The 13,815-nt window shown below is 36.2% G+C and overlaps 1 protein-coding gene across 1 annotated transcript; it reads left to right on the top strand.

Annotated features, from left to right (window-relative positions):
- The first annotated feature begins 11,463 nt into the window (after window positions 1–11,463).
- LOC107920216 (uncharacterized) lies at window positions 11,464–13,216 on the top strand. The gene is made up of 4 exons (XM_016849794.1): window positions 11,464–11,559; window positions 11,673–12,253; window positions 12,379–12,518; window positions 12,885–13,216. The coding sequence occupies exons 1-4, from the start codon at window positions 11,464–11,466 to the stop codon at window positions 13,214–13,216; spliced, it is 1,149 nt and encodes a 382-aa protein (XP_016705283.1).
- Window positions 13,217–13,815: the final 599 nt, after the last annotated feature.

The raw sequence follows: 13,815 nt of genomic DNA, 5'->3' as shown, positions 1-13,815 counted from the left end.
ATGTTTAAGTCTAGTAATGCCTCGTACCCTGGTACAACCTCGAACATGGGTAAGGGGTGTTACATTTAGTGGTATCAGAGCTACGATTTAGTCGGTTCTCGATCTAGTGTAGCGTGTGTACGAGTCTACCTTACATGCCATAAATAAATTGTGATAGTGTGATGACTCCTGACCTTTTTAAATTGTGTTTTCATATAGTAATGGATTCCAATTGAACTATGGCGGGCGACGTAAAAAGTAACACGTCGGCCCCCGCTGAAGGGGTGGTTCGATAATCGACCTCCCACGGTTAGTCCGGAAGGAGGAGAAGAGGTTTGAGAGGCCTTTCTCCATATGATGAATGAGTGGTATACGGAGTTCGTCCGAGAGAACCCGAATACTCAACCCCCTCCACCCCCACCTATCCCTCAACCTGTCCCCGTAGTACTGTAACACCCCGTAACCGAGTCCGTCGTCGGAGTCGGACACGAGGGGTTTGCAGACTTAAATCACTTCTTTGCAGTCCAATTTAAAAATTTCCAGGCAGTTGGCTAACTGTGTCACTGTCACCTTAAAAATCATATCTTGAGTTCTAAAACTCGAAAATCAGTTTCATAATTTTTCCCTGAAACTAGACTCATATTTCCATCTACATATTTTTTTCTAGAATTTTTGGTCAGGCCAATTAGTACAGTTTATTAGCTAAAGTCTCCCCTGTTACAGGGTGCGACTACACTTACCTTCATGCATTAAGATTTGGATATCTCCCTGTACAGGGCTTCAATGCTGATACCGTTTATTTCTATAGAAACTAGACTCAAAGAGGAATCTATACATATATGGTATGACTCCTAATTATCTCTGGTTAATTTATAATGAATTTTCAAAGTCGGAACAGGGAATCCAGAAACCGTTCTGGCCCTATCTCACGAAAACCTAATTATCTCTTAACATACCACTCATATGACCGTTTCGTTTCTTCCATATGAAAGTGGATTCATCAAGGTTCATTTAAATAATTTATTCACTATTTAATTCTATTCCTACTATTTTTAGTGATTTTCCAAATCTACATCACTGCTGCTGTCAGCATCTGCCTTTAAGGTAGACTTTACCTATTTCATAGTTTCCATGATTCAACTAGCCCTTTTAGCATAAATAGCACAAATTATGATAGTGATTAACCATTCCCATGGCCAATCCTTGTTAAGCATATCCACACCTCTCAATAACCATATCCATACCAAATGATTATAACATTATGCTCAAACATATATAAGCCATTTTCGCATGGCTATCCAAAATTATACAAATCCAAAGGGTCCATGACCCACTAAAAAGGGTAGTCCTATACATGCCATTTTCAGAGTTCAACCAAAAGTGTACCAAAAGGGCTTTGATAGTGTGGGCGACTTCGACTTCAATAATCCCGAGTCCGATAGCTGACGAACCAAAATCTATAAAACAGAGATTCAAAGAACGGAGTAAGCATTTAATGCTTAGTAAGTTTTAAGCAAGACAAAGTGTTCTCAATCACTATTATTGGTCATTCATTTCAACTGTTCGATGAAGTTAATCTAGAGCTTCATCTCGATCTATAATATCATTAAACACAACACTTGGCTGCCACATATATACTTTCGAATAATAATGACCTAGATGGTCAAATATTTCCAAAGCACATTCTCACATTTGGAGTTATAATATTAATCACATTTACCTACCTCTTTGATACTGATAATTCACCTCGAAATCACTCCACCGATGAGTAAGTAATACGTACCTGAACATCTTGAATACATAATACTTATTTGATGGTAACTTAATGCAGATACTCAATATCAAAGTCTTACTTGAATCCTAGCATTTAGCCGTCAGGTCTTTAAAGCTCGGATATAGTACGAGCACGAAGCCTACGGACATTAATCAGGATAATACTCTCGCATAAAGCCTGCGGGGTTTTAACCCGAATATAGTACTGACACAATTGCCCTTCGGGACTTATCACATTTATACACTTTCACATCCATCACGTTGGCCACTCGGCTCTGTCACATATATACACTTTCACATTCATCACATCGGCCATTAGGCCTCATCACATATATACACTTTCACATTCATCACATCGGCCATTAGGCCTTATCACATATATATACACTTTCACATTCATCACATTGGCCATTCGGCCTTATCACATATATACACTTTCACATTCATCACATCGGCCATTAGGCCTTATCACATATATATACATTCACATCACAATTATCCAAATATACTTCACATATCACATATACTATCATGTATACACATTGTCTTGGCCGAATCTACATTAATCATTTCCCAATGAATAATTCAATTTCACGCCATACTATCATTTCATATTCGAATACTCATAAACTTACAATTTCACAAATTTTAATATCAAAGATCCATCTAACACTCATGTATCGTTTTACAATATCACGATTTAGAATTCACGTATGGGTTTAATCAATAGCTTATGAGTAACTAAAACAAGTTTTATCCATGTTTACAACAAAATCACATATTCACTACGAGCTGTTTTCCTGAGCAGTAGTCACTAAATTATTTATAACTGGAGCTACAAAACTCCAAATCACTTGCCGTTAATTTTCCCTGAATATAGACTCGTATATCTTCCATCCATAAAATTTTCAGAATTTTAGGTTTGGCCAATCAATACCAGATTTTTCTTAAAGTTTCCCCTGTTTCACTGTTTGACTAATCTGACCACTCTTCACTACGAATCAAATTTCTCATTTTACAGAATTCAAAATGTGTTGTATTTGATTTCATTTGAAACTAGACTCATTAAGGAGTCTAAGCATATAAATTTTATCTTATAACCATTTTTTTACAATTTATAATAATTTTCTAAAAACAGAACAGGGGATTTCGGAGTCATTCTGACACTGTCTCACACAACTTTAAATATCTCTTTATAGGAAATTTGTTTGCTCACAAGGTCTCTTTTATAAGAAACTAGACTAATTAAGCCTTGATTACATATTTTATTCGGCCTATAATTCCACACCAACAATTTATAGTGATTTTCTAAAATCACGTTACTGCTGCTGTCCAAAGCAAATTATTACAATTTGCTCTTAACCTTCCAAGTCCAAACACATATGAACTTACCATTTGAGTTTAAGACATATCATGGCCATATCATATCTTATTAAATCAACTCATTATGTCCTATTATGATTGAATTTACTCAACGTTTAATCACTTAAAACTTACCTCGGAAGTGGTCGACGATTAGATGTCCACGGCTATTCGTTTACTTTCTCTTTTCCCCTATCCGACTTTGATCCTCTTTGCTCTTAAGCTTAAGTAAAACAATAGATTTGCTTAAGTACTTAACTAATATTATTCACTTAACAATCACATTTGGCAATCACATATCATTTAATCTTTGATTGACCAATTTAACACATACCAAAATCCAATCATACATCTAACCTTTATCTCAATACCAAACCGAGTTATAAGATCATACATTATACTAAGCATATTATTAAACATACCTATTCAATTTAGCTAATTTCATAGCCAATTAATCACCTTACCCCACATTACTCAATGCCGAATATTAACCCAACATCACAAGCATAATCACCATGAAACTTACCTTAATACACATTTTATCCCATTGCCGAATACATATATATATCATCAAACAAATCAACTAGTTTAGCATTCAAATTCTTCTAACCATTCCTCAATCATTTACTCAATGAACAACAATCCAAGCACATCAAAGCATAGTCGAATGTATCATTCTTCTTAAATTCAAAAATAAATGCATGGGCTAACTTCAAAATCTATTTAACAACTCAACTTTATAAACACATATTCGGCTAGGAAGAAAGATTGATAATTTAACAACCTTAGCTTAACATATAATTTGTTGTGACACATCTTTAAGCATTCTTTTATTCCATCAACTCAATAACTAAACTCATATTCGGCAATGACCTCCAATAAAGTGACCGATTCTTCTCAACTAGCACCTAGTGTACACACATGATCATTTGTTTGATTCAAGCACCTATCCACCAAAAATTCATCCAAATTAACAAGAACAACAACCACATTCTTTGTTATCTACCATGACCGAAACCCATATTCATTCACCAAATATCAAAAATTTATCATCAATTTGACATATAAGGACATAACCAAATGTTTCTTGCAACACAAACTCAAAAATTAACACATGGGTCATGTTATGAGCACCAAAACAAACTCAACTTCACAAAAATTCCAAAAGAATCACATGATATCATACCTTAATTCCCCCCACACAAGATGGCCGAATGCCTTAGGTGTGCTTTCTTCCATTTCTTGGTTAGTTTCGGCTTGAGAGAGGTAGGAGAAGAAGATGAACATTTTTTTTTCTTTTGTTTTCTTCCTTCAATTCACGGCAATGGAAGGGGGGGGGCAACCACACACATTTTTTTTTGTCATCATTTACCTTCCCATTATTATTTTATCCTTTCTCCCATAAACCATTAGCACAACATGTTTTATGACATGTTTTGCCCATCACCCTTTGTCATGGCTGGCCACTAGTAATTAAATGGGGAAATTGACATGCAAGTCCACCCTTCTGATTACATGCACTAATAGATCCTTATGGATTAACCTATCACATTTCAAAAGTGTCACACATAAGTCCTATTACTAAATTCACATGCAATCGACTAAATCGAAGCTCAAAACTTTCACACATTCATATTCACATATTTTAGACAATAAATATCATATTCAAATAATTTGATGACTCGGTTTAGCGGTCCCGAAACCGCTTTCCGACTAGGGTCATTTTAGGGCTGTCACAACTCTCCCCCACTTAAGAAATTTTCGTCCCCGGAAATTTCTACCGATGCATAGTTTAGGATAACGTCCTCTTATTGAATTATATCCACAAAGACATTAGCTCATCGATAGCAATTGTAATTCATTATTGATTTCGCATCGATCTATAAAATCATTTTCTTATCTTAAAACAAATGCATAAACATTTCTACAAGTATGCGCATATATCTCATTTTCTTGATTTCATAAGCAATAATCACTTAATTTAATTCACAATTGCATTTCAAACACATATTAAGTACATATTAACATGTATAATTCACATCATCAACCCACATATTTGTAACCCACATTTTCATTCATGTATAAGCTGTAACCTGACCAAAAGTACACATATACTCAAACATCCCAATAAATATCCTTTATAACTCCATCATATCTCACTATTCAACTTAACCTATTTCCAACAGAAAATCAACTTCCACATACCTGAACATTGAATTCATTTAGCATATTTAATCACTGTTAACGATACCCGTTGAATCATTTGAAATCATTACGGATACTCATTAAGCACATATAGCTCTTACAATGCCATATCCTAGATATGGTCTTACATATGCTCACATATCGAGCCGATGCCATGTCCCAGACATGGTCTTACACACTATCTCAAATCAATGCCTTCGTCCCAGACGAGGTCTTACATGAATTCCACTTCACACACTTAGTGCCCACTGACCGATCTCGCACTCATAGAGCTCGGTTAAAGGAATTCGCACACACACAGTGCCTCTAATCATTCACACACATAGTGCTCTTATTCATTTGTTATTACACATTGAAATGACTTAACCAAGTCTATAAACATCATGTATGTACACTTTTAAACATATCATCTCATTTAAATTTGAATTCGTATAGTAATGAATACTTAAACTTTGCTCAAATTACTGGCACGAAGCCTACTAGGCACGAAGGCCCGAATACACGTCACCAGCATGATTGCTCTTCGGGACCTAGCCCGGATATAACACCAGCACGAATGCTCTTCGGAACTTAGCACGGATATATCACTAGCACGAATGCTCTTCGGAACTTAGTCCGGATACAACACTAGCACGAATGCTCTTCGGGATTTAGCCCGGATATATCACTAGCACGAATGCTCTTCGGAACTTAGTCCGGATACAACACTAGCACGAATGCTCTTCGGGATTTAGCCCGGATATATCACTAGCACGAATGCTCTTCGGAACTTAGTCCGGATACATCACTAGCATGAATGCTCTTCGGGACTTAGCCCGGATACATCACTAGCACGAATGCTCTTCGGGACTTAGCCCGGATACATCATTAGCACGAATGCTCTTCGGGAATTAGCCCGGATCATCATCGAGACCTTTAGCTTGGATGAAATCCACACAAAGCCAGCGAATTTTAATCCGGACATAATCTCTGTACATAGCCATCGGGTCTTTACCCGGACATAATCTCTTCATATAGTCAGCGGGTCTTTAAACTCGGATTCACATCACTGAGTCTCATACATATTTATTCACATGTTATCATGTTTCACATGGCACAAATCACATTTATAATTTAATCAATTCATTCACATGTAAACATATAACATGATTCTTGACTTTAAGTCGTAAATATCATTCAAATCTAATACATGTATGCTTCTTTTACTAAACTTTCAGCTCAATAAGCAATCACACAAAAGCATATATCCCCAATCTCTTCCTTTGTTCATTTCTCTAATAACCTTATTATGATAAGGACAATGGGACATCATTCATCTATCATACATGTATATCATGGCATTTTAAGTTAAATACCAAATTCAATTACTCAAAACTTACTTATGTTATACCCTTCTCAATATTGACACATCATAAGCATGTCTCAGTCCTCTCAATACCATCTGCTACAGCTCGATCGGGATCGAAATTCATTACAATAAATAAACACATTTTCAATTGTCAGAAATCACCACACTATCAAATATTCACATAATGGCATGTATAGCTAGACCCAAACGTATTACGGTAGTCCTAGAATCGACTAAACCGTAGCTCTGATACCAATAAAATTGTAACACCCCGTACCCGAGTCCGTCGCCGGAGTCGGACACGAGGGGTTTGCAGACTTAAATCACTTCTTTGCAGTCCAATTTAAAAATTTCCAGGCAGTTGGCTAACTGTGTCACTGTCACCTTAAAAATCATATCTTGAGTTCTAAAACTCGAAAATCAGTTTCATAATTTTTCCCTGAAACTAGACTCATATGTCCATCTACATATTTTTTTCTAGAATTTTTGGTCGGGCCAATTAGTACAGTTTATTAGTTAAAGTCTCCCCTGTTACAGGGTGCGACTACACTGACCTTCATGCATTACGATTTGGATATCTCCCTGTACAGGGCTTCAATGCTGATGCCGTTTGTTTCTATAGAAACTAGACTCAAAGAGGAATCTATAAATATATGGTATGACTCCTAATTATCTCTGGTTAATTTATAATGAATTTTCAAAGTCGGAACAGGGAATCCAGAAACCGTTCTGGCCCTGTCTCACGAAAACCTAATTATCTCTTAGCATACCACTCATATGACCGTTTCGTTTCTTCCATATGAAAGTAGATTCATCAAGGTTCATTTACATAATTTATTCACTATTTAATTCTATTCCTACTATTTTTAGTGATTTTCTAAATCTACATCACTGCTGCTGTCAGCATCTGCCTTTAAGGTAGACTTTACCTATTTCATAGTTTCCATGATTCAACTAGCCCTTTTAGCATAAATAGCACAAATTATGATAGTGATTAACCATTCCCATGGCCAATCCTTGTTAAGCATATCCACACCTCTCAATAACCATATCCATACCAAATGATTATAACATTATGCTCAAACATATATAAGCAATTTTCGCATGGCTATCCAAAATTATACAAATCCAAAGGGTCCATGACCCACTACAAAAGGGTAGTCCTATACATGCCATTTTCAGAGTTCAACCAAAAGTGTACCAAAAGGGCTTTGATAGTGTGGGCGACTTCGACTTCAATAATCCGGAGTCCGATAGCTGACGAACCAAAATCTATAAAACAGAGATTCAAAGAACGGAGTAAGCATTTAATGCTTAGTAAGTTTTAAGCAAGACAAAGTGTTCTCAATCACTATTATTGGTCATTCATTTCAACTGTTCGATGAAGTTAATCTAGAGCTTCATCTCGATCTATAATATCATTAAACGCAACACTTGGCTGCCACATATATACTTTCGAATAATAATGACCTAGATGGTCAAATATTTCCAAAGCACATTCTCACATTTGGAGTTATAATATTAATCACATTTACCTACCTCTTTGATACTGATAATTCACCTCGAAATCACTCCACCGATGAGTAAGTAATACGTACCTGAACATCTTGAATACATAATACTTATTTGATGGTAACTTAATGCAGATACTCAATATCAAAGTCTTACTTGAATCCTAGCATTTAGCCGTCGGGTCTTTAAAGCTCGGATATAGTACGAGCACGAAGCCTACGGACATTAATCAGGATAATACTCTCGCATAAAGCCTGCGGGGTTTTAACCCGAATATAGTACTGACACAATTGCCCTTCGGGACTTATCACATTTATACACTTTCACATCCATCACGTTGGCCACTCGGCTCTGTCACATATATACACTTTCACATTCATCACATCGGCCATTAGGCCTCATCACATATATACACTTTCACATTCATCACATCGGCTATTAGGCCTTATCACATATATACACTTTCACATTCATCACATCGGCCATTAGGCCTTATCACATATATATACACTTTCACATTCATCACATCGGCCATTAGGCCTTATCACATATATATACACTTTCACATTCATCACATTGGCCATTCGGCCTTATCACATATATACACTTTCACATTCATCACATCGGCCATTAGGCCTTATCACATATATATACATTCACATCACAATTATCCAAATATACTTCACATATCACATATACTATCATGTATACACATTGTCTTGGCCGAATCTACATTAATCATTTCCCAATGAATAATTCAATTTCACGCCATACTATCATTTCATATTCGAATACTCATAAACTTACAATTTCACAAATTTTAATATCAAAGATCCATCTAACACTCATGTATCGTTTTACAATATCACGATTTAGAATTCACGTATGGGTTTAATCAATAGCTTATGAGTAACTAAAACAAGTTTTATCCATGTTTACAACAAAATCACATATTCACTACGAGCTGTTTTCCTGAGCAGTAGTCACTAAATTATTTATAACTGGAGCTACAAAACTCCAAATCACTTGCCGTTAATTTTCCCTGAATATAGACTCGTATATATTCCATCCATAAAATTTTCAGAATTTTAGGTTTGGCCAATCAATACCAGATTTTTCTTAAAGTTTCCCCTGTTTCACTGTTTGACTAATCTGACCACTCTTCACTACGAATCAAATTTGTCATTTTACAGAATTCAAAATGTGTTGTATTTGATTTCATTTGAAACTAGACTCATTAAGGAGTCTAAGCATATAAATTTTATCTTATAACCATTTTTTTACAATTTATAATAATTTTCTAAAAACAGAACAGGGGATTTCGGAGTCATTCTGACACTGTCTCACACAACTTTAAATATCTCTTTATAGGAAATTTGTTTGCTCACAAGGTCTCTTTTATAAGAAACTAGACTAATTAAGCCTTGATTACATATTTTATTCTGCCTATAATTCCACACCAACAATTTATAGTGATTTTCTAAAATCACGTTACTGCTGCTGTCCAAAGCAAATTATTACAATTTGCTCTTAACCTTCCAAGTCCAAACACATATGAACTTACCATTTGAGTTTAAGACATATCATGGCCACATCATATCTTATTAAATCAACTCATTATGTCCTATTATGATTGAATTTACTCAACGTTTAATCACTTAAAACTTACCTCGGAAGTGGTCGACGATTAGATGTCCACGGCTATTCGTTTACTTTCTCTTTTCCCCTATCCGACTTTGATCCTCTTTGCTCTTAAGCTTAAGTAAAACAATAGATTTGCTTAAGTACTTAACTAATATTATTCACTTAACAATCACATTTGGCAATCACATATCATTTAATCTTTGATTGACCAATTTAACACATACCAAAATCCAATCATACATCTAACCTTTATCTCAATACCAAACCGAGTTATAAGATCATACATTATACTAAGCATATTATTAAACATACCTATTCAATTTAGCTAATTTCATAGCCAATTAATCACCTTACCCCACATTACTCAATGCCGAATATTAACCCAACATCACAAGCATAATCACCATGAAACTTACCTTAATACACATTTTATCCCATTGCCGAATACATATATATATCATCAAACAAATCAACTAGTTTAGCATTCAAATTCTTCTAACCATTCCTCAATCATTTACTCAATGAACAACAATCCAAGCACATCAAAGCATAGTCGAATGTATCATTCTTCTTAAATTCAAAAATAAATGCATGGGCTAACTTCAAAATCTATTTAACAACTCAACTTTATAAACACATATTCGGCTAGGAAGAAAGATTGATAATTTAACAACCTTAGCTTAACATATAATTTGTTGTGACACATCTTTAAGCATTCTTTTATTCCATCAACTCAATAACTAAACTCATATTCGGCAATGGCCTCCAATACAGTGACCGATTCTTCTCAACTAGCACCTAGTGTACACACATGATCATTTGTTTGATTCAAGCACCTATCCACCAAAAATTCATCCAAATTAACAAGAACAACAACCACATTCTTTGTTATCTACCATGACCGAAACCCATATTCATTCACCAAATATCAAAAATTTATCATCAATTTGACATATAAGGACATAACCAAATGTTTCTTGCAACACAAAATCAAAAATTAACACATGGGTCATGTTATGAGCACCAAAACAAACTCAACTTCACAAAAATTCCAAAAGAATCACATGATATCATACCTTAATTCCCCCCACACAAGATGGCCGAATGCCTTAGGTGTGCTTTCTTCCATTTCTTGGTTAGTTTCGGCTTGAGAGAGGTAGGAGAAGAAGATGAACATTTTTTTTCTTTTGTTTTCTTCCTTCAATTCACGGCAATGGAAGGGGGGGGGCAACCACACACATTTTTTTTGTCATCATTTACCTTCCCATTATTATTTTATCCTTTCTCCCATAAACCATTAGCACAACATGTTTTATGACATGTTTTGCCCATCACCCTTTGTCATGGCTGGCCACTAGTAATTAAATGGGGGAAATTGACATGCAAGTCCACCCTTTTGATTACATGTACTAATAGATCCTTATGGATTAACCTATCACATTTCAAAAGTGTCACACATAAGTCCTATTACTAAATTCACATGCAATCAACTAAATCGAAGCTCAAAACTTTCACACATTCATATTCACATATTTTAGACAATAAATATCATATTCAAATAATTTGATGACTCGGTTTAGCGGTCCCGAAACCGCTTTCCGACTAGGGTCATTTTAGGGCTATCACAAGTACCCCAGGGTATGGACCTTAAGAAGCGGAATAGACCTCCAGTGGATAAGATCTGGAAGCATGGAGCCGAGGAGTTCTGTGCTAATAAAGATGATAACCCTGAAAGGGCATAACTATGGCTTGAGAATACCATCAGCGTATTCGATGAATTATCTTGCACTTCCGAAAAATACCTAAAGTGTGCCATATCTTTGTTAAGGGACTCTGCTACTACTGGTAGAAGACGTTAGTGTCAGTGGTGCCTCAAGAAAATGTCATATGGGGATTCTTCCAAGAGGAATTGCGGAAGAAGTACATCAGTGAAAGATTTATGGATCAAAAGCGTAAGGAATTCCTTGACTTGAAACAAGGCCGTATGACGGTCACTGAATATGAAAAAGAGTTCGTCCGACTTAGTAAGTACGCTCGGGAGTGTGTATCCTCCAAGGCCAAGATGTGTAGAAGGTTCGAAGACAGACTTAATGAGGACATTAGACTGTCAGTAGGTGTCCTTGAGTTGAAAGAGTTCGTAGTACTCATTGATCGAGCCTGTAAAGCCGAGGAACTAATCAAGGAAAAGAAGAAAACTGAAGTGGAAACTAGAGATGTAAGGAAGAGACATGCGAGCAAGTCATTTCCATCACAATCTAAGAAATCTAGAGACACCTACTCTCGTTCTCATGCATCAGCTGGACATTCATACCGAGATCGTAAGAAACAAGATTCAGATTTTAAGTCTCGGGCTACATCAGTGGCTAGCATGGGCAATGTTAAATCTTCCAAACTAGAATGCCAGCATTGTGGTCAAAATCATTTCGGCAAGTGTTGAATGAATGATGGATCTTGTTTTCGGTGTGGTTCTCAAGACCACTTTATTAAGGATTGCCTTGAGATGAATGATAACAAATAATTTCAGAGTACAAGGCCCAGTGGCACCAATTTTAAAGGATTCAGAAGAATGATGGAGTTGGGGCTGGTAGCAAAAATGTGACGAGAGACACTACAGTAAGGTCTGAAGCTAGAGCTCTGGTTAGGACCTATGCCATATGTGCAAGTGAAGATGCATCCTCTCCTGATGTGATCACCGGTACATTCTCTCTCAATGATAATACTATTACTGCTTTGATTGACCCTAGTTCTACTCATTCGTATGTGTGCATGAAGTTGGTGTCTAGCATGAATATGCCTGTTGAGTCTACGGGATTTATAATTAAAGTGTCAAACCCATTAGGAAAACATGTGATAGTTGATAAAGTATGTAAGAAGTGTCCATTGGTAGTTAAAGGTCATTGTTTTCTAGCCGATTTGATGCTGTTACCATTCAATGAGTTTGATGTAATATTGGGTATGGATTGGTTGACATTCCATGATGCTGTAGTAAATTGTAGACAAAAGGTTATTAGATTAAAATGTGAAAATGGTGAAACCCTTTGGGTTTAATCAAGTGAGCCAGGGAACTTGCCTACAGTGATATCATCAATGTCTGCCCAGAAATGTTTGAGGAAAGGATGTAAAGCTTATTTGGCTTTCGTAATGATTACCAATGAATCGGAGTTGAAGGTTGAGTCAGTGCCGGTTGTAAGTGAATATATGGATGTATTCTCAGAAGAATTACCTAGGTTACCCCCTAATAGAGAGGTTAAATTTGGTATAAAGCTAATGCTAGGGACCACGCCTATTTCGATTGCTCCATGTCGGATAGCCCCGAATGAGCTGAAAGAACTAAAGTTACAGTTGCAAGAATTGACTGACAAGTGTTTCGTGAAACCAAGCTTTTCACCGTGAGGTGCTTCGGTGTTATTTGTGAAAAAGAAAGATGGATCTATGAGGTTGTGCATAGATTACCGGTAGTTAAATAAGAGGACGATCAAGAACAAAACTCATTGCTACGAATTGACGACTTGTTTGACCAACTGAAGGGAGCATCATGGTTTTCTAAGATAGACTTGAGATCTGGTTACTATTAACTACGAGTTAAAGAAGCAAATGTGCCTAAGACCGCTTTTAGAACGCGGTATGGCCACTATGAGTTTCTCGTCATGCCTTTCGGCTTAACAAATGCTCCCGCTGTGTTTATGGATTTAATGAATAGGGTATTTCGGCCATATTTAGATAAGTTTGTAGTTGTATTCATCGATGACATTCTGATATACTCTAGAGACAGGGTAGAACATGTCGAACACTTGAGAACCATTTTGCAGACTCTGAGGGACAATCAGTTGTATGCCAAATTTAGTAAAAGCGAGATTTAGCTTCGAGAAGTCAGTTTTGTGGGTCATATTGTCTCGTGTGATGGTATTAGGGTTGATCCCAGCAAGGTTTCTACTATTGTTGAATGGAAGCTGCCAAAGAGTGTGACTGAGGTTAGAAGCTTTTTAGGGTTG

This window comes from Gossypium hirsutum, chromosome A07 (genome assembly GCF_007990345.1).
Source record: "Gossypium hirsutum isolate 1008001.06 chromosome A07, Gossypium_hirsutum_v2.1, whole genome shotgun sequence".
In the NCBI taxonomy this organism is placed as follows: Eukaryota; Viridiplantae; Streptophyta; class Magnoliopsida; order Malvales; family Malvaceae; genus Gossypium; species Gossypium hirsutum.
The sequence above is the reverse complement of the archived record's forward strand: the minus strand, read 5'-3'. Positions and strand labels throughout refer to the sequence as shown.